The sequence below is a fragment of the Sceloporus occidentalis genome, unplaced genomic scaffold (assembly GCF_023333645.1).
Source record: "Sceloporus occidentalis isolate IW3139 unplaced genomic scaffold, rSceOcc1.0.p SCAF_9, whole genome shotgun sequence".
Lineage (NCBI taxonomy): Eukaryota > Metazoa > Chordata > Lepidosauria > Squamata > Phrynosomatidae > Sceloporus > Sceloporus occidentalis.
This window is the reverse complement of record NW_028316989.1, coordinates 41,651,418-41,673,446: the sequence shown is the minus strand read 5'-3', so window position 1 is coordinate 41,673,446 and position 22,029 is coordinate 41,651,418. Positions and strand designations below refer to the sequence as shown.

At 40.4% G+C, this 22,029-nt stretch overlaps 1 protein-coding gene across 2 annotated transcripts; it reads left to right on the top strand.

Annotated features, from left to right (window-relative positions):
• The first annotated feature begins 760 nt into the window (after window positions 1–760).
• FAH (fumarylacetoacetate hydrolase) lies at window positions 761–20,828 on the top strand. Of its 2 annotated transcripts, XM_089539074.1 has the most exons (14): window positions 761–842; window positions 3,549–3,659; window positions 4,333–4,454; window positions 4,892–4,941; window positions 6,953–7,043; window positions 7,418–7,515; window positions 7,694–7,746; window positions 9,199–9,298; window positions 10,714–10,844; window positions 12,182–12,257; window positions 14,208–14,254; window positions 15,658–15,759; window positions 17,487–17,604; window positions 19,994–20,828. In XM_089539074.1, exons 1-14 carry the CDS (start codon window positions 762–764, stop codon window positions 20,068–20,070), a joined length of 1,257 nt encoding a protein of 418 aa, XP_089395200.1. In that variant the 5' UTR covers window position 761; the 3' UTR covers window positions 20,071–20,828. The 2 variants fall into 2 exon arrangements, with proteins under 2 accessions (XP_089395200.1, XP_089395201.1); XM_089539075.1 differs by lacking the exons at window positions 14,208–14,254; window positions 15,658–15,759; window positions 17,487–17,604; window positions 19,994–20,828 and adding an exon at window positions 13,612–13,767.
• The last annotated feature ends 1,201 nt before the right edge of the window (window positions 20,829–22,029 follow it).

Here is a 22,029-nt window from a genome sequence, read left to right as displayed (position 1 = left end):
CATGCATCATTTAAACAGCATACCTCCAAAGTGACCCGAAGCAGATTTATACCTTCATACCTGTTCACTTTTTAAAATACTGTGGGTGTGCCTATACATGCCCTTGGGTCCTATGTTTTTGAATTGCCTCACCCACCTTTGTTCTCCAGATCCCAAAAAGTCGAATCTCTAAAGCATGAAGGAAACATGTAACAATGAGAGCTGCATCTTGGTTCCAGTGCACAGACATGTAAATGCAAATACAGAACCTTAAAAGTTGGTCATCGGACTTAAGCCCTGTGCAGTGCATGAATTTTACATGCATAGCAAACCCCACAAGTTGGTTGCCTAGCCACTCCTTAAATGCTTCAGGGGTCAGCCCATCCCTTGAAGAAATCTTTCTTCCTTTGTCAAACATCTCTTGCCTTCCCACATCTACAGATATGAGACCTAGACAGTGAAGGAAGCAGATTGAAAGAAAATCAACTCATTTGACCAAAGCAGAATAGAATGGCACTATTACTTCCATTGATCTAGATAGACACTTCTATATCTTTCCTCTTGAGGATCTTGTCTGGCTCTTTTCTCTCCAGGCAACAGTTGGTTAACAGCTGGTGAACCATCATTCTAACTTCTGGAAGTCATTAACTTAGGAAAGGGGTGGGTGAGTGGAAGAGAGCTCTGATTGGCCATTTGGTCCTGAAAGGGGAGGAACTCTCCAAAGTGACAAAGGCAACATCTGACAAGCCAACCTCTTTCCTTGCTTGCAAGAAGAAAGGAAGATGTCTTTCGTCCCAGTGGAGGAAAAGTCCCACTTTCCCCTCCAGAACCTGCCCTATGGGGTCTTCTCCACCAAAGAGGAGGTGAGTGATGGGCTTGGCTTGGCTTTGGGTTGAATCTGGGCTCCTCGTGGGCAATGATCTTGCTTATCTTTGCATCCCACTGAGCTCTTGCAACTCTGCCAGACATGCCAGAAAGCTCATTTCAAGAGAGGGAAAAGGCAGTTCCTTCCTTTCCATGCTGTGGTTGTCTGCCTACAAATCATTCCTGACTTATGGCGACCCAAAGTGACCCTATCATGGGGTTTTCTTGCTAAGATGTGGTCAGAAGAGAGGTTTGTCATTACTTTCCCTTGAGGCAGAGAGAGTGTGACTTGACCAAAATCACTTTGTTTTTGGTGGTGGTGGTAATGGTGGGTGCCTTCCAGTCGTATCAATTTATAGTGACCCTACGGAGAACCTATTTCTTGCCAAAATGTGGTCAGAGGAGAGGTTTGCCATTGACTTCCCTGAGGCTGAGAGAATGTGACATGTCCAAGGTCATTTTGGTGTTGTTCCTGTTGCGTGCCTTCAAGTCGTCTCCAACTTATGGCAACCCTAAGATGAACCTATCACTGGGGTTTCCTGGCAACATTTGTGCACAGGAGGTTTGCCATTGTCTTCCCCTGAGGCTGAGAGAATGTGATGTCACCCAGCGGGTTTCATGGCTGAGCTGAGAATCAAACCCTAGTCTTCTGAATCATACTCCAACACTCAAAGCATTACACCTGGCTGGTCCCCCTTAATTTCCTTAGACTATTTGATATGTGGCAGTATCTTCCATTAAATGCAGGGCAGCTTCGACACTGGTAGTTAACAATTCACCATTGCCTTCCTCTGAGGTTGAGAGAGTGTGACATGGCCAAGGTCACCCAGTGGGTTTCAGGACCAAGCTGAGAATCAAATCCTGGTCTCCAGAGCCCTAGTCCAACACTCAAACCACTATGCCACACTGGCTACTATTTAAAGACAGTCACCTCTCAGTTTTCTTTTCTCCCAGATAAACGTACCCAGCTCCCTCAGTCATTCTGCATAAGGCTTGCTTTTCGGAGCTTTGATCATCTTGGGGGTTGTTCACACTGTGGAAATATTCCAGGAAGAATCTGGGTTAAATCTCAGTTGTTCACACACATCCCGAATGCACCCGCTTAAATTGGACGGTGGCTGCCAAAAAACCCACTTAATCCAGGATAATCGATATCAGCTTTTCCCAGAGTTTCTTAAAAAGATCTGCATTGTTGGTAGTGTGAATAACCGATGCAAATAGACCTGAATACACCTGGGATAAAACACTGCATACCAAAAAAAGGGGGGTTCCGAATGCATTCGTATAATTGACTCCATCTTTATTCGAATGCTTTCAGGTGTGAACAACCAAATTTGCGAAGATGTGGATCAATGCCGTTCCATAGTGTGAATAACAAACCCAGAATGAGTGAGATGATTTACTACATCACCCAAAAAATTGTCATGTGAATGACCCCTTGTTGGTTGACCTTTTCTGGATACATTCCAGCTTGACCATAACATATCAAACTATGGACACAGTCTCCCAGGCGAGACCTGACCAAAGCAGAATGGAGTGGCAGAGTGGTAAAAAGCCATCTTTTTCATGTGGCATTCAGCAGGTATGCATGCTCCTGTGCTTTGGTAAGAATATGACCAAAAGAACCATAAGTCGGCCATAGGTACAGTCAGATCGATATTACTTTTCTAGAGTCATTATTCATACGCATCAGTAGTGCTGAGGCAGATTTTGTTGGATTTAATCTTGCAAAATTCCTGACCGTTGGCCATTGTGATGGATCTGATGGGTGCTACAATTCATCTGCAGGTGGAGTGGTCACTATTGTAGTACTTCTGCATTAGAGGCAACATGGATTTATGCATCCATGCGCATGTCCCCAAAGAAAATGGAGGTTGTGGTTTTAAGGAGAAAACCAGAAAATGGTGAGGAGACAGTTGGAACGCATACCTTAGTTCTAAATTGCAGATTATGCATTAACTTGTCTGTTTGCAGAAACCCTTGCTGAGCAAACAATTGGGAATTGGGTTTTCAAGCTTTAGAAAGACCAAAGCTTGCCTATTGCACCCTGTTTTATGGAATAGAGAGCCAAAACTCATATTTAAACATACAACTGAAGAGTGCTTTTAAAACTTTTGGGATGAGTAGTTAGTTTTAGTGTTGTGATAATGTAACAGATTTATAGTTCAGTTTGTTTTAATGATGTTTGCTAGTCATTTTGGGCACTTTTTCGCTCAAACCACTGTAGACAAATGCTACAAACTAGGATTTTTCAGAAGGCTGATTTTCTCTGTTGCTTTCCAGTCGACACTGGCTCAGTCACAGATGGACACATCCGCTTATTTCCAGTCCATATCAGTCTTCATATGTTCATTTCATACATCTGTTTTGCCTCATTTCCATATTTTGTGAATATATAATTGTACAAAAATGTATTTAAATACTGCTTAGCTTGCCAACTTGCAATACCCATATGTGGAGAAAACATTTTAAACAAATTATCAGCCTTGAGTCCCGGTACTGCGAGGAAAATTAGTAATAGTTATAATAATAACCACCTCTTGCCAAATTTATTAGGGCCAATCTGAGTAAATTTAACAGATGAATAAATATTGACTAAATATTGTACAGTGCTACTGCTTTGCACATTTGGTCTGTGTTTCATTTAGTCTTAACTTAATGCCTCTGATCATATGAAACTGCTTTCCTCCTTTTCTCTTTTCCAGCCCAGGCACAGAATTGGAGTAGCCATTGGTGACCAAGTGCTGGATCTCAGCGCTATTAAGCATCTGTTTAATGGACCTGTCCTTTCTAAGCACCACCAGGTCTTTGAGCAGGTATTTGATCTAAAAGACTGACATAGTTACTTGGTGCTGTATTGATAAATTTGGAAGTGTAGGCATTCCATAACTTCGTCCGTCCCACTTTTTCAGCTGGTTTTGAAATGTCCCAGTTTCTCTCTCTTACTCCCCTTTTGTCCTCAGCTTACTTCAGTTACTGCAGGTACTTTGCACTCTATTAACTCAGCAGTCGTTCTTTTACAGTTGGGACCCTCCTGATCGGAGTGTGTGAGATTTGCCAACCTGCACGATCTGCTAACTAAAGCTATTGTGTCAGATTGCCAAACAGAAGGCTGGCCCTGAGTTAATCTTGTTGAGTTGCAGTTTTTCATTTGGATAAGGATGAAAGAATGACTGGATTTGTTGTACCCAAATGTGGGGTTTCATTCATTTGTTGGCAGAATACAATCAACCCTCTGTATCCAGGGATTCAGTCACCCATGGCTTGAAATTGTTTTTTAAAAATCCAAATAAGCAAACCTTGATTTTGCCATTTTATAAGGGACACCACTTTTACTATGTATTGTATATGATGAGACTTGAGCATCCACAGATTTTGGTACCTATGGGAGAGTCCTGGTATCCCAGTGGATACCAAGGGCCCACTGTATACTATATGTAAGCATATATATGGAAGGATATGTTCACTCACATTTCTCTCTGTTTGTAGCCAACCCTTAACCATTTCATGGCACTAGGCTGGGAAGCATGGAAGGAAGCTAGGGCCTGTCTCCAAAAGCTGCTCTCTGCCAATGAGCCAACGCTGAGAGATAATGCAGAGCTACGCAAAAGGTAAAGAACTGTGGGGTAAGCAGAACAAATAAACAGAGGTGTGTACTGCAGCCACAACATTGTAAGTTTGATCCTAGAGGAGGGTTCCCAGCCTTCCATCCTTTTGTAGATCAGTAAAATGAGTACCCATTTGGGGGCAATTGGCTTACACATTATAAACCACTTAGGAAGTGTTAGTTCACTGATAAGCAATATAGAAATGTACTTGTTTTGCTATTGCTAGTGTGCTATATTTGCAGAAAAGTGTGGACGAAGGTGTATCTGAGATGTAAGAAGTGAAATAGGTGGCTATATAAGATACTTGGGAGCCAGAATGGTGTGATAGTTGAGCATTTACATATTCCAGTGCTCAAACCACTACAACACACTGGCTATCAAATAGCAAATATACAAATGCCCATGTGCAAATATGCAGTACTTGTCTTTTCTTCCTCCAGAGCATTCATACCTCAGGCTTCTGCTGTAATGCATCTTCCAGCTGAAATTGGTAAGTCCATTGAATTTATAACATGCCATCAGTTACGGGTGTAGTAGAATGAGATGCAGAATGAGATTCTAGGGGAAATGCCATTTCAATTTTCAGGTTTGAATTCTCCCTCACACTTTATCTTGTGAGCTGCCTTGGGTCCCTTTTTGAGAGAAAGGCGGCATAGAAATGAAATGAAATAAATAAATTTAAAGCAAAACAAAAGTCCCCACTCGTGTTTTAAATAAGTTTTCTCAGTCAGTCTTCTGTCTGCTAAGCTAGTTTTTTGCTTGCAGAAATATTTTGATCTTAATTTATTGTTTTCACTCAAGGGTGTTTTCAGGGATGTGGTTCTCTTCCTGAGGCTTCAGGTATTCCAAAATTTGCTCATTTCATTCTGTGTAGAATGACACAAGTAGGAAAAGTGCCCTCCGGGAGAAAGTTCATGCAAAAAAGCACATCTCAACCAAACGTAGAATGTCAGGATAAATACATGGAGAAGTCTTCTTGATAGAAAGTTCACTTGAACTGTTTCTGGTGCAGGACGCCAGAGGGCAGTAGATGAATAGTATATATGGAGTCACTCCTTGAGTAGTATTTATAATTGGGGTGGGTGGGTTTGCATGTTTTAACATGGTAATATCAGAAGGCTGCATAGCTAGCAGGGTCTTTTGCTTTCTATGTTTTGGAACCAAATAATTGAAAGTTAAATCATATGGTTAGATCCAGACTTAGTCATACTTACAGCAGACCCATTGATATGACAATGATGATGGTGAGGATGAGCACATAGTAAACACAACATTTTTTAAAAAGTCAGTAAACACATACCATTTTGTTTTTTAAAAAAACATTATTGAAGCATAAATCTGGCTTCTGGTTTTTACAGAGCGGTTATGGAGGGCTCACCCCCCATAGTCAATGAGTGGTTGGGGGATAGATGGGGTGGGGGATTCCTGGGTAACAGGCAGCTGCTGTTTTGCAACCAGAAGAAAGGAAGAGATAGCTTCTCAGACCTCCTTCAGGTACAGAGGGAGATCCAGGAGGGATATGGTTGTTGCTTTCTCCCAGCTGCAAATGTGTAGTTGCATGGTGACTGGAAACCCTGGCCTCATTCCCACTACCTTTTAGGCCGGATCGTGATTCATGGTATGAACCAGTTTAAAAAAGCGTGGTTCCCACTTAATCTGAATCACTGAAGCAATTCTGAAAGCAGGGCATGCTCTGGACCCATTTAAACCGTGTCTTTTTGACACTGTTTATTCTGCTTCTTTTCAACTAAATCGATTTATTTTTTGATAAAGCGATTCAGCCCAAGTGTGAACCAGTGCTGACTTGAATTAGCTCCATTCCCAGCTTGCCTTCTTCTGTTCTCGGCCTGCCTCCTCCATCCTCCCCACTTGCTCTGTCCCCGATAATCGTGCCAAAAAAACCCGATTATGAAAAGGTCCTGTTTTGTAGTGGGAATGAGGGACAGACACAGAGTGAAGCTGAATCAGAAACCGTGTTATACTACCAGTGGGAATGAGTCCCCTGAATCACACCTGGCTAATGACTCATTAATTAATGACTGACTATTTAATGAATGGAGGTGTGTACTGGCACTGGTGAGCTGGAATTGTACATAGGGTGGGGAGGGGTGTTGCACAAGTAGATACTGAACACCTCCTTCCCCAATGACTGAGAAAGCATGTTCACTGCTGCCATGGAAATTCATATTGGCAGATGCCACAACAGAATAGTGGCCTGTGTGATGTGAAGATTCATGCCAGATCATGATGCTTATACATTTCTGTGACACTGGCATGTACAAATGTCTTTTTTTTTTAACCACCCTACAATGAAACCTAATGGAACAAACAATTTTGCAGAGATAAGGAAAGCAGCTCTTTTGTTTGTCTGTACCATGTAGGATCTGCCCATATTCAGAAATGATTCCTTCCACTTCTTAAAACTGTGTGCGTTTCAAACTTCATGTGAGCTGTTCTGTGCCATCAATCAAATCTTCTCTTGTAAATGCTCCTCTTTCCAGGAGATTACACTGATTTCTATTCCTCCCGGCAACACGCGACAAACGTTGGAGTGATGTTCAGAGGAAAGGAGAATGCTTTGATGCCCAATTGGTCAGTACCTTTTCTTCCCCAAGGCACAATTTGGTGCCATGTACCTTTGGATCAGTGTGCCCCTAAGATAACTTATTGCTTGGAAATTATTACTGAGATAATATTTGAAAAGTGCTGTAAATCCTGCCTCAGTACATAGGGATGGGGAAGCAATTACTTCCGTTTGTGTTTTACTGTGAAACAATATAATTCACACTTTCCGAATTAACGCATGAACCAGAGCACAAATATCCGTTAAGTTTTCAAATTTTGTGATCCAGTTCTCCATTCTAAAATTGCATGCAAAAAGAACATTTAATAGAGGAAATTTTAGAAACCGGACAAGTTTGTCCATTGCTAACCAATGTAACCCATTAATATTTCTGTCTTCCAAGGTTGCACTTACCAGTTGGATATCATGGACGTGCCTCTTCTGTTGTTGTCTCTGGGACACCAATTCGGAGGCCAATGGGACAAATGAGACCTGATGATGGTGAGTCTTTTAGCTTCCCACATGAATGTGGCTTCACTTTCATAAACAGCATTTCATCAGCATATGCATGGCAAGGCACATGGTTAAGACTGTCTGCTTCATTACATTTTCTTTTTTAATAATAATAATAATAATAATAATAATGTACTTTTTTGCATTTGTTTTCTTTACATCACAGCTAAACCTCCAGTGTTTGGTGCTTGCAAACTTTTGGATATTGAGTTAGAAATGGTAGGATTTTTATTTATATCTGTCCCTCCTCTTTCCCTCTGCCAAGCTCTGTCTTAACCAACTTGAGGTGAAATAATTTATTTGATGGCAGAATAACCTCACAGATGTCAGTGCTATTTTAACAATGCACACTGCATGCATGCACACACAGCCAAGAGGGATAGGAGTTGTTCTTCCACAGTTAGCACCTGGGGCTCATTCACACTTCATAATTAGAACTATTCTTCCACTTTAGCTGCCATCTTTCCATCCTATCAAATCCTGGGTTTTATAGTCTGATGAGAAACTAGAGTTTCCTGGCTGAGAATTCTCAATGCCCCTCCTTAAGCTTCAAAACCCAGGATGCCACAGAATGGAGGCATGCCAGTTAAAGTGGAATAATAGTGCTATATGATTCTATAGTATGAATGAGTCCAAGGTCATAGTCTTCTCCATTATGGTAAGATGTATCATAGTGTTGTCTTGTGTGCCTTCGAGTCATTTCCAACTTATGGTGACTCTAAGACTATGATGGTGTTTGCTTGGCAAGATTTGTAGGCTGAGAGAATGTGGGTTTCAGAACTGAACAGGGATTCAGACTCTGGTTTCCAGAGTCATAATCCAATGCTCACTACATTGCTCTCCAAGATGTACCATACTGTATATACTTTTATGATACATCTTGTATCATAGTATTCATATCCAAATTTGCATCTCTAGCAATCAGTCAGCTCAGGTGCATCTCCATTCATTTATTTCATACATTCATTATCACATGCAATCATAATTAATATGATAAACAATGTACTGTATAAGCACAAGGATTTCTCCCTGCTACGTCAATGTTTGTTTTTGATAAGACCCCATTTTTGGCTCGATGCAAAATGAACTCACAGTTCTCAGTGGTCTCCACAGCCATCTTGAGAGCTGCCCAGCTTTTAGAGGAAAGGCATAGAATAAGTAAAGGAATAGAATTTGACTTCCAGCTTCCCCAGAATTCCTCCTGCTACAGGGCACCTCCCTATTTTACATAATGTAGAGGGTTAAAGGGAGGCAGCTGGGAACCTTCCTAGGAATACCACACCTGGACCATTGGTTCAGTGCAATTTCCCCAGCAGACTTGGCAGCATTTTCTCGACATTTAATGCCTGTTAATTCATAGAATAATAAAGTATCCTGCAGCCAACGATTTGGCTGGCTGGTTCAAATCAATATGTAAAATTTAGTCCCTCGGCACCATCCAGCCTCTGGTCTTCTTGCCTCATTAACTTCTTGGCTTGCATTTCCCACAGAACTCTAACAGCTGCCTTGCTTTCATTCTCTTTTACTACCGTGAAGCCAATAGTGGCCACCATATTTTCCAGTTAGTGCAAGAAATGCAATGCAATAGTCACTAAGGAGAGTTACCTTTCTGTAGAAGATGTGCTCTTGATGTTGGTTCTCATATTTGCCAAATTCTTCTGCATTTTTCAGGCATTCTTTGTAGGTCCTGGAAACAAACCTGGAGAACCTATCTCAATCAGTGAAGCTCACAAACATATCTTCGGGATGGTCCTCATGAATGACTGGAGTGGTATTGTGTACACCCCTTTTTTCCTCTTTGTGTTAATGCATCTGGCTACATTTTTGTATTGAAGAATACCTTAACACATAGTAGCGTGCGGCGTGCAGCAAATTTGCTTAAGAGAATAGACACAAGAATAAGACCCTACAGACCTTTCACTCTGTGGCCATGGTTGCTTTAATGCAAAACCATGATTTAAACTAAGAGCCTGGAAATAGCTATGTAGCTGGAAGGATTCTGGGACTTGTAGTTCAGAAAAAGTAACTGTTTAAAAAAGGATCAGGCTTCAATAAAACTCAGGTTCATGTACTCCCCCTTTTCCTTTGCATAGCTGGGAGGAAAGGTTTGAGAATGGTCACATTTCTGGGTTGGAACAACACATATTTAGGAACCAGTGATTGATTTTAAATAACCAGAGAAGTATTATTTATTTATTTATTTATTTATTTATATTTATATTTATATTTGATTGCTCTATCAATCATCTTTATTTGCAGTCAATAGACCATAATATCCTCAGATTAAAATACACATCTGATAAAAAAGTCTAAATTTTAAACCAACTGAACCGTTCCCTTATACATTAAATATAATTAATGTTATTCTGTCTTAAGTGGTCTAGTAAGACTTCTGAGATTTAAAAACTTAGCTGCCTGCCCTGCAAACAATGTATCTAAACCTTTGAGTAAAATAATTAGAAGAAACTCAGGGAAATGGCTGGAGAAAAGCTGAATAATTGGGAACATTAGGTCTTTCAAAACCCCTTGATAGTAACCACAATGAAAGAATACATGTAAGAAAGGGTCTCCTCCAGCAATGTTATAAGGGCAGCATTGGTTGCTCAGTGGGGTTTTATCCTATCTTACATCTAATAAATTAGGAAATTAAACAGTGAACCTTGCCAAGGAGAAAGCCTTCATGCATTTGCGAATTGTTAACCAACCTAAATAGGGCAGCCCTTCTTTACATGGAAGACAGTGTAGACCCAGTGAATGGGGGAAGAAAGTCCAAGTAATGCTCCTTGAAGGTATATATACAAAAGCCTCTGATTAACTATAGATTTGGCACCATATAATTCATAAATAACAAGTAGAGAAGAGATAAGCCTACAGAGGTAACTTTACACACCACAGCCTTTGTCCAAAGTGATTCCAAAGAATCTAGCATTGTCTTTGGCATGAAAGAGTTGGAAGAGAGTTTTAGACAGCAACGAAGCCAAAGATTCATGGAGTAAATCCATGCCAAACATTTTAATCAATTTAAACCAGCCTCCAGATTAAAAGCAACTCCCACAACACTCCTGGCAACACCAAATAGTAATCTCAAAAAGAAAAACTGAGATCCTAAAGTTGCTGATCATAGTCCTTGAGCAGAAATGTTATTGTTCTGAATTCTGTTTTTCTCTTCTCTTTTTTCTTCACTAGCTCGTGATATTCAGAAGTGGGAATATGTGCCCTTGGGTCCCTTTCTGGGCAAGAGTTTTGGCACAACTATCTCTCCCTGGGTGGTAACCATGGAAGCTCTGATGCCTTTTGTCTTGCCAAATCCCATCCAGGTTAGGAAAATGTGAGCAAATGCATCCATTGTGATCAGTGGGAGTGCATGTAAGGACATATTGGTGGTACATAAAAAGACAGATGCCATAATGGGAAGGATACTTAGTCCTACCAGTATTTGGAAGGTGCCCACCTCCTGAACACTCTCCGGCACGTCTTAAAAAGGTGGAAACTTGCAACACAGATCAGCACAGGAACTCTTTTCTGCTAGAAAACCATCCTGGTGATTTTTGAGAGTACAGTGCCTGGAATTAGCTTCCACAATTCTTTCTTTAAATTGTAAGGGACTATAGTAAGGGACTTGACTCCCAGAACCACCAGTCTAACTGTTGAGAAAGAAGGGGCTTCTGATGATCTCTGTTGCAATTTAGTGCTACCAGTATTAGGGTTGCCAGACTGAAAACTGAACAGCGTTCCTGTATCTTTAATGCTTGTGCAGAAGAGGTGATGCTTGTCATGCAACCCGATAACAAGCAAAAGCTTCTACAATTCCCTCTTTGCCCAGCCATTAAAAGTACAACCCTAACCAGTGTTTGCTTTTAGCCGCCCTTGAGTCGATCTTGACCCATGGCCACCCTGTGGATGAGACATCTCACTGTCCTCCACTGTTCTGCTTAGTTCCTGCAAAGTCATACCCATGACCTCCTTAATAGAGTCCATCTCTTAGAAATCCTCCTACCATTAATTTTCCTTTTTGTGTATGTTAATTAATATAGTGTGTATGTGTATATATGTACACATATATACACATACACACTATATTAATGTCAACTCATGGTGACCCCATGAATTTTATAGAGTTTTCTTAGGCAAGGAATACTCAGATGGTTGTGCCAGTCCCTTCCTCTCAAATATAGCCTACAGCACCTGGCATTTGTTGGCAGTCTCCCATCCAGGAACTAGCCAGGGATGACCCTGCTTAGTTTTCAGGATCAGACCAGATCTGGTGCCTTCAGAGTATTTAGACCCTGTATAAAATAATACTTTTCTAACACACACATATATATACACACACTCTTGTGAGGTTATAAGAACCTGTGAATTTATAGAATGCTAATTAAAGTTTTAAGCATGGGCTATTATGTTATAATAGTCTATGCTTAAAACTACCATCAGCATACTATAAACTCACAGGTTCTTATAACCCCACAGGAAGTTTTATGGGTTTTTTAAAAAAAACATCCTTTAAGTTTACAGACTTTATATTTCTGCCTGTCTAGAAGATAACTTGAGGAGGTAAAGCTTTGGCCAGATTCTGTTTTGTTTGCAAACTGATTAGCACTCAACCTCCTGGATTTGCTATAGGAGGGAATGACACGTTTTGTGTTCTTTCAAGGATCCCAAGCCTCTGCCCTACCTCTGCGATGATCAGCCTTATACATTTGACATAAATCTCTTCGTTGCTATTAAAGGTACAGTACTCCCTCCTATGTATCCCCTTCTATTTTAGTTCCAGCTGAGGTTGCCTCTTGAAATGCTGTTTAAAAAAGATATTTGGGGGAGGCTTTAAGATGGGGGTGGACAAAGTCCTAAGCAGCCTCCTAGGGATGTTTTTGTGTCCCTTGAAAATGCCATGCTCTGTTTACCATAGGGTTGCCAAAGTGAAACCCAGATAGGGCTCCTATACCTTTGATGGTTATGTAGAAGAGGGGATTTCAGCCAGTGTTGCTTGTCACACAGCCAGGTAAGAAGCAACACCTGCTGAAATTCCCTCTAATAAACAGTCATTAAATATACAGAAGGTATTTCCAGTTGTCACTCTGGCAATTCAAGCTGACTATCCTTGTTCTGGCCATAAAAATTCATTCTCTTGCTAGGCTCCAAGAGCAGCAATCTCAGTTTGATTAGGTTGCAAGCCCCTCGTGACACCATTTAATATCTTTTAAAATCCCAAACAAAATTGTTTTCCAAAACCAGAAGTGAACTGCCAGTCACTTTGGGTTTTAAAGTGGTGTATGGTCCCAGAGGGACCAAGGAGCATGGAATTGGCCCTTATGCCACCGCAGTTGCCCATCCTTGTTTGAAAAGAAGTCGTATGTGTCAGAATGTTAACAATATTTTCTTAGCATGTGTTGCCTTTTTCATGTATTAAAAGTAAAGTTGCTTTTGGCAGCTATGGTGCATCTCATAAATAAATCAGTTTTTGTAAAAAAAAATGCTACTTGAAATTAGAAATTAGTCTAAGTTGTTAGCACAGCAAACTTGTTTGATCATCTAACTCAGTGGTTCCCAACCTTCCTAATGCCGTGACCCTTTAATACAGTTCCTCATGTTGTGGTGACCCAAATCCATGAAATTATTTTCACTACTACTTCATAACTGTAATTAAATAGGTGTTTTCCAATGGTCTTAGGCGACCCCCATGAAAAGATCATTTGACCCTGACCCACAGGTTGGGAACCACTGATCTAACTGCTGCTTCAATATCATACAGTTCTGTATGCACCCTCCTTTTCTTTCTCTTCTTTCCTCTGTTCCTTCTTTCTCCCCTTCTGCTATCTTTCATGCCCTCTTCTTTCCCTTCAAGTAGTTCCTGCAGCTGTCAGCAGTCTGGAGGCAGCAAGTTTTGACAGTGACAGAGAGGGTTGTCAGTCTGGTGTCTGATCAAATGGGCAGCTGGAGACAGCTGCAGTAATGTTGGCTAAAAAATAAAGAAATTAGAAAAATGGAAGAGAAAGAAGTGAATGCTGCAGTCTCTTGGCACTGGGATGCAATTGGGGTCACATCACATGCTTAGCCGGGGTCACCCTGTGTCCTGTTTTGCAGAGGGAGTCCTCTCTTTGATGGGCTGTCTAGTTTCCAAGTCCTGCTTAAAGGGAAAGGACCTAAGAAGGAGAAACAGGGTGTTGCACGACAACGTTTAGCAGCTGGACAGCAGACTGAGCAAACGTACTTGCCAGCTTGTCACTATGATGAGATGAATGCCATTTTTATTTCTGATATTTCTATTCCTGTTTGAAAGGTATCTCAATAAAATATTTATGCATCACTTTTCTGTTTACAAAGTCTCCCAACGTGATACAGAAGAAAATAATGATGCAAAAGCAGGCCAGAAAAAGCATTATTTCAGAAAGCTCTTTCAAAAATTTAAATGCCAAGGGCATGATATAATAACCGTCATCTTATGCCAGGTCCATGGTCACCACCTGATTCATCCTCTTTAAACTGGACTTTAACAACCAAGTTCAAACTCCCTTGGAGTAGAGATCTGCTGGCCAAATCTCAAATAGCTGCTCTGGCCTATAACTAGACAGAGAAGACATTAGGCAACTATGCTCAATTTTTATTTATACAGGTTTCTGTATTAGAGTGTGTTTTATTGCACTGAAAATTCACTGCAGACAATGTATATTTGATTTCAGGAGATGGAATGAGCAAACCAGCTAACATTTGTAGTTCAAACTTTAAGGTGAGAAAATACTTTTTTCCAGTGTCACTTTTTGTTTATTAATTTCTTGGCTCAGAAAAGTTTGAGCTGAATATCCCCAAAAAACTTGCACCAGCTATTGACTTTGCCACACTTACTTCAGTAGGTCTTCTAGGGTACCCTTGCACAGGTTGTCTGGGGTGATATTTATCCAACATACAAGGGCTGTGCTGACCTCCTCATGTTTGTCCTTGCAGGAAAATGCTCGCGTATAGAGGTCTTCCCTATGGGCAATTTATGTGAAAAGGAATCTGTAAACTTGGAGCCCTTCCACACTACACAGTTATAATGCTCTGATTGTACTATAACTGCCTTACTGGCATCTTGTGAAATCCTGGGGTTTGTTATTTGGGGAGGCACTAGAGCTCTTGGCTGAGAATTTTAAATACTCTTCCCAGGATTTCATTGGATGTAGCTATGGCAGTTAAAGTGGACTCAAAGTGGTATAATCATGGAATGTGAAAGGGTCCCCAAACCCATGTGCTACCAGGCTTCCATCTTGTGCAAAAGCATCAGCTCATATATGCAGAAATAGATATTTACTCAGAGCCTTCTTCTCTGTAGATCAAGAACGAGTAACTTTAGTGCCCTACCAAGCTGCACCTCCTCCCAAAATTTCAGGAGGGGAATAATGCATTCTCCATAGTTTCACCTCTATCACATAAATACCAAGGACACACCAATCAATTTTACACTTCTTTGTTGCTTTCAGACATCTGCCCTGACACAACACATAATGTTGCCAGATCCCCAGGCAATGACTTCCACAGTAGACTAGTACCAATCTTGTCTTGCTATACTGAAGCTGTCTAATCTGAAAGGGTATTTTAAATACCTATGTGTAACCTGTGTTCTTACCTTCTTTTATTCTGTATCCCCTTTTTATATGTGTTGTTCTATGACCATAATAAAGATTCTGTTCTATTCCATAGGGGTAGAGCCACAGTTAGTCTTTTAGCACTTTTCCCAACATAAACTGATTGGACTCAGGGCACAAATCTGGAGAACAAATCAATGACTTTCATGGATCAGTCTTAAAAAACCATAAACAAAGAATTACAGCTGCCATGCAATCTTCTAGTTAGAAAAAGATGTTGTTACTGGGAGCTAATCCTTTAAATATCAAGTTCCAGAAGGAATGAAATATGCTCATTGTTGTATATAGACCACTGGGGAGACAACATAGCTTAGTGGCAGTGAACATGTTTTGCATGCAGAAAAGCCCAATTTGAATGTCTCTCCAAATAAGAAGAACCAATCAGAAGAGAATGAGGAAAAATAGAGCATCCTGAACTAGACTACATAGTTTATCCAGTTGTATAATGCATTTTGTGGGTGTTCAGTTCTCTAAATCCTCCTCTCTGAATTTTCTCCTTTGTCCATAGTACATGTATTGGACCATGAAGCAACAGCTCGTTCACCATACAATCAATGGCTGCAACCTCAGACCAGGAGACCTTCTGGCATCTGGAACCATCAGTGGACCAGTAAGCATTTCATTATTTTGACCTAAGTCCAATTAAAACCTACCAGATCAAATTAATTGAATAAGTGAAAACGTGTGGTCAGGGCTTATATAAGCAGCATGGATTCAGTAGGTCTATTTTAGTTGGGATTAACAGTTGCATTTAGGCTATGAAACCCAAATTTTAAAATGGATTTGAAGAGTCTCTTGGATCCCAGACAATTCATGGGGTAGGTCTGGTTTGAACTGATCTGGTTTGAAATGGATCCCAGTAAGGCCCATTGAAGCTTCCAGGCCCAGTATATGAATGTTTACCAAAATATTATATCAGCTTTAACTTAATATAAATATCTTAAAGACATGAGATCCTGTCTGATCTTGGAAGCTAAGCAGAGCCAGCCCTAGTTAGGACATGGATGGGAGACCATCAACAAATACTAGGTACTGTAGGCCATATTTGAGAGGAAGGAACTGGCAAAAACACCTTTGAGTATTCCTTGCCTAAGAAAACAGTCTGAAATCCATGGGGTCACCATAAGTCAACAGGTGACTTGAAGGCACATACACATACAAAGTACTAAGCTATGAAACCCTGTTATTGAATTGCAAAGATGCATATCAGGACACCAGCAAGACTGTGTGATATGCATTGATATGCAATGCGAATTGGTGAATAATGCACAATAGTGCATATTGGGCACTTTGCTACCTGTGCTACATAGTAATGTAACAGCTCTGCTCTACTGGATCTCTACTGGATATGGACTTGATGAAACTGATCAGTTCTAATTTCCACATGCATAAGTCCCATTCTGGCCTCTTATCATTGACTCACAGAACTGAAAAGCCTGAACTTCTGGTAGAGATTGCTAGGCTGAACTGTTCTGGGGTGAAAGGAAACCCTTTGGGTCAAAGAAAATTATCTGACCTGAACAAGTGAGCATTAGTGGAGATGGAGACGCATCCGAGAGGATTCTGATGCTAGTAATGACCAGTTGTTGTTGTTTTTGTGTGCCTTCAAGTCATTTCCGACTTATGGCAACCATAAGGCAAACCTATCATGAAGTTAGCCGGGAATCATACCCTGCTCTCTAGAGTTGTAGTCAAACACTCAAATCTCTATGCACACTGGCTTTCTAGCAGATGCCAAAGCTCTATATTATGGCTCATCCATCTGGGAAGCTGGGACCAATGGAAAATGAAGTCCCCCTATTTCCTAGTGTCCCTGAATGCAATATGCATATAGTTAAATCCAGGACTGTTGTAACTTTTTCCATCATAAATGGAGCCCTTCTGCCCTCCTTTCACCTCTAATAAGTAATGAAAAGTACCAAATGGAAGAAGGAAATGGTGCCAAGCTTTGTTTTCTGCACAGGGAGGTAGAATCCTGAAAGGTGCCACTGTCCTAGCTTTGTCCCCTGTTTGTACTTAATTAGGATTCTTTGGGGAGTGTTTTGCTCTATTTTATTTTTCATAGTCTGCTCCAAGATTTTGAAGGCATTAGCTAAAAATCCCAACCCACTCTATAGGCAATCACATCTTCTAGGGAATAAAAGATTAAATTACAGCCAAATGACTAAGCCTAGCATGTCAGCGGACAGGATCAATGACTGTTTTTGGCAGAATTCCACTCTCGAGGATGCCAGAGCATCCTTGGTTTTACTGAAAACCAATGGTGCCAGAGGTTTAGCTGTAGGACAGCCAGACGGAAAGCTGATGGTGAGCTCTTGTTTCAATTTCTGCTCGAAGGACCCTGAGAACTTTGGTTCCATGCTGGAATTGTCGTGGAAAGGAACAAAAGCAATTGACCTGGGGAATGGCCAGTCCCGTAAATTTCTACAAGATGGAGATGAAGTCATTATAACAGGTAAGTGAAGGGCAAAGCAGAGGAAATGAAAAGTAATGTCAAACCTGTTGTCATTCTTGTTCAGCTGCTGGACAACCACAAGGGACAACTTGTGATTACAATATAATAATAATAATAATAATAATAATAATAATAATAATAATAATTTGTATTTCCCACCTCTCCCAAGGATTGAAGCGGGATTACATCATTAAAATAATACAATACAAATACAAAGAGACAATCTATAAAATACTAACACTGAATTACAGCATTCCTATTAGTTCTTTAAAATATCCATTCATCAGATGATCATACAATCAGAGGTGGAGCATTTACCATAAGCTCTTACATGGAATCAGGTGGATAAGCCCCCAGAAGAGAACCGTCTTAAGTGCTTTCTTAAAGGCATCTAAGCTGGTAATAAGACGGATCTCTTCCGGTAGACTATCCCACAATTTAGGGGCCGCAGAAGTAAATGCTCTATGGGAGCATTATGGTCTTGAACAGAGCTTGGGAATTTAGTCTTTGAAAGTAATTAGTTGCATACAGCTATAGTTCTAAAGTCTCCAAAGTAGTTGTGATTATTACAAGTAACTCTTTTCTATTTCCCAGAAACAATTAAATTGCATATATATTATTTCCTTTTTAAAACGTTAATACCACAAGACAGGCCTGTAATACAAAACATTCAGATTCCTCTTGTCCTGACACACCCTGCACCGCCTGAGCTAGGTTTCCAGCTTCATGTGTGCTGGAAGATGATGTCCCATTGCCAGCATTGAAGAAAGATTGAACAGCCAGTCAAGTTGGCTTTTGAACATAGAACAGGAGAAGATGCGATCTTGTCATCCACTGCAGGCCACCAAATGTCTTGAACTGATCCTGAGTCAGGGACTCCGTAAACAAAAACCGATGACTTCCCCTGACATTTGGTGTCTTGGACTTGGAACAATTACTAAGGAAATTTAAAGAAGAAAGCGCAAAGGCAGGCTTACTGCTGAACATTAAGAAAACAAAAATGATGACCGTGGAGGAGTTGCATAAATTCAATCTTGACAACGAGGAAATTAAAATAGCTAAAGATTTCCCATACTTTGGATCAAATATTGATCAGAACAGAGTCTGAGTTAGGAAATCAGAAGAAGACAAGGGCTGGTAAGGGTAGCCAGACAAAATACTAAAGCGCAAAGAAATACGACTGAACACTATAGTAAGGATAGTCAAAGACATTACGTTCCCCATCACCATGTACAGAAGTGAGAGCTGGAAAGAGAAGAAAGCCAATAGAAAGAAAATCAACTCATTTGAGATGTGGTGTTGAGGGAAAGTGCTGATACCATGGAAAGCCAAAAGACAAACAAGTGGGTTCTTGAGTCAATATGATCAAATTGAGACTGCCATATTTTGGCCACATCAATTAGAAAACACAATAATGCTAGGGAAGGTGGAGGTAAGTAGAAAGAGAGGGAGACCACACCCCAGATGGATTCAATTTGGGAAGTCATGGACATGGATGTACAAGATTTAAGCAGAACAGTGGAGGACAGGGAGGCTTGGAGATGTCTCATCCACAGGGTCACCATGAGTCGGGAACAACTCAAGGCCAGTTAACAACAACAATTATTACAACAGTAGAATGCAGTAAGACAAGAGGGCAACTGCATTACAGGTGGATTGATTCAGTAAAGGAAGCCATGGCTATAAGTTAGCAAGACCTGAGCTGGGCAGTTGATAATCGGGGAGCTTAGTGGTCTCTTATTTGTAGGATCACCATAAACCAAAATCAACTTGACAGTACTTCACACCAAAAAAACCCCACAATCACAAAATCACTCCTGAAAAGTAGCTGCTAAAAAGACTTCAACACAAAATAAATACAGCCAGAGAACTTGCTAACTAGCCAAAGTCTTGATATATAGTTTGTGGCTGATCTAATTGACTCTTTGCAAAGGTTAAGTGTCTTTCTCTACAGAGGATCGACCAATTAATCTTTTGGGTGCTGTAAAGCACAGAGGATTCAAATGAGCCTTTTTAGGTGGTACGATGGCTGGGAAGTAGAAAACTGCATTGCTTTCACAGGGAATAGATATTACTTTTTGGATTATACAACTTCCATAAGCTCCCACTTTCCATACTGGGCATGGTAAGTCAGTTTGGAATAAAATACAGTTGCTCCTATTGGAACCGGAAGAGTCTTTCTAAATACTAAACACTAATATTAAAATGAAAACAAGCACTCTATTAAACATCTATAGGTACTTAATTCCTCAACTTTGGGGTCACAGTAGGAAAGACCCTATCTTAATCGTAGGGCTCATGCATATGCAACCTGCTGTATTATGTGCAATGCTTTTTCAATCGTATTTGTCCATAGTTGATGACCAATATGAGATTTCTTTTTCCTTAGGTTATTGCCAGGGAAAAGGTTACTGCATTGGCTTTGGTGAATGTTCTGGAAAAGTGCTCCCAGCCAAACTTATCTAAAGTTCTTTAGATGTCATCCTAATGGGAAAAAGGAGGAAGGACGATTCCAGTTTATGTTGTTTTTGTGGCGGCATGAAGCAGCAGAAATCAACAATGCTGGGTAGATATTTTCTGTATTAAGTTCCTTAAATGGGTTTATCAGGAACCCAGCATTCTAGGGCCTATGCCCTACGTCTTAACAATATGTATTAACAATACATGTAAGGCACTAATATGTCTTAACAGTGCACATTTGAATAGTGAATCTAGTTCTCAATGTTAGGTTGCATTAATTGAAGCTAGAACCTATTAAAGAAGCTCCATCTGGATCCTGAAAGCTCTTTCAACTGTGTCATAGGTTGTATCCACACTGCAGAATTAAAGCACTTTGACACCACTATAACTGCCATGACTCTGTCCTATAGAATAATGGGATTTATAGTTTGGTGAGCTATTCAGCCTGTCCTGTCAGAGAATTCTCATGTCTCACCAAACTGCAAAGCCCAGGATTCTGTAAGACAGAGTCATAGCAGTTAAAGTGGTGTCAAACTGCCTTAATTCTGCAATGTGGATACTGCCATAGATTATCAGATACATAATAGTTTTCTTGGTATCTAGAAGTCTGCAGGAAATGATCATGTTTCTGAAAAATGTCCTGAATGCCTCTTCTAAATAATAACAGTGTTCACACTTATTTTCCGCCACAGCCAGTGCAACCGATATAAGTCTAGTCTCCAAAAGCTTATGTCACAATAAATCTGTTCATTTTTAATGTGTCACATGTCTCCCTTCCTTGCTTTAAATGTCTTCCCTGGATGACCAAATTGCTTCATATTCATCCTCTGATTTCTCCTTGAGTGTAAGAATTTTTCTTCCACAAATAGCAGGGTAATCCAGATCAGCATCTTTATGTGGGCATAAGGACTTTAACACCCACCCATCCGCACATACACACACTATGATCCCAATTTCAATTAGGACTCTGCACCTATAGAGGAAGGAAATTGTTTTCCAATGCAAAACAACAATCAAGGAAAAGAATTAAAGCCTCCTTACTTCTATAGCATATTCCAGCCATCCTCCACCCTTAAAAGTTTTAGCAAGGAAAATCTTTCACTCGAAACCAAACTAAGACCGTGACCCTGAAGATCTGTGTCTCTGACACAATATGCAACCATTGTATTGATTTGCAATGATGCGCAAGAGGGCCCTGTGCAAGACTTCCTATTGCGCTGTTGAGCTCCCATTGTGCAATTGAACATTTTGTACATTGAGACTATTGCGCATGGCCACACGACTAGCTCATCTTGTGCAATGATCCCAATGGCATACCTTTAGCTCCTCTCCCCTCTTGAGAAAATGAATATTATGTAAGGGAGCAATTCAGCTCTATGAGACCCTAGGAGCTTTATCACATGAAAAAACAAAGCAGGAACAGAGAGTAGCATGTTTCTTTGTGCCTTACTGCATGATGTAGTAGCACTTCAGTTCTCTTCCCATGGGAGACAGTTTTAAAAGCATGTCTTTTGTTGAACTGATTTTTCCAGCTAGAAAAAAGATGTACTTTTACAACCATCTCCTGCTACTCTCTGGCTCCAGTTCTGATTTATTTTCTCATGTGATAAGGCTCTAAGTTGTAAATTTACAGCGCTTCATAAATAAAGGTTAATAATAATAATAATAATAATAAGAAGAAGAAGAAGAAGAAGAAGAAGAAGTTGGTTTGTGGTAAGGTAACTTCCCAGCAGAGTGCCAGCCTGTGTGGTTAATGTAACATATAGTTTAGCCGTGAGTTTGGGGTGTTGCTTGTGTCCTCATGGTTTTTAATGAACAAACACTGTTCTCTATTCTGTTTTGATAAAATCTCACCTGTAGTACTGTGTCCAGTTCTGAGCACCACAATTCAAGAAGGATATTGACAAGCTGGAGTTTGTCCAGAGGAGGGGAATCAAAATGGTGAAAGGCCTGGAAACCACCAAG

What these genes read in the sequence shown, in the direction of transcription:
- FAH (XM_089539074.1), top strand. Translation starts at nt 762, where the DNA reads ATGTCTTTCGTCCCAGTGGAGGAAAAGTCCCACTTTCCCCTCCAGAAC. An exon ending in AATGCAGAGCTACGCAAAAG is followed by an intron (nt 4,455 to 4,891) that starts GTAAAGAACTGT and finishes TTCTTCCTCCAG; the next exon opens with AGCATTCATACCTCAGGCTT. An exon ending in TCTCTTCGTTGCTATTAAAG is followed by an intron (nt 12,258 to 14,207) that starts GTACAGTACTCC and finishes ATTTGATTTCAG; the next exon opens with GAGATGGAATGAGCAAACCA.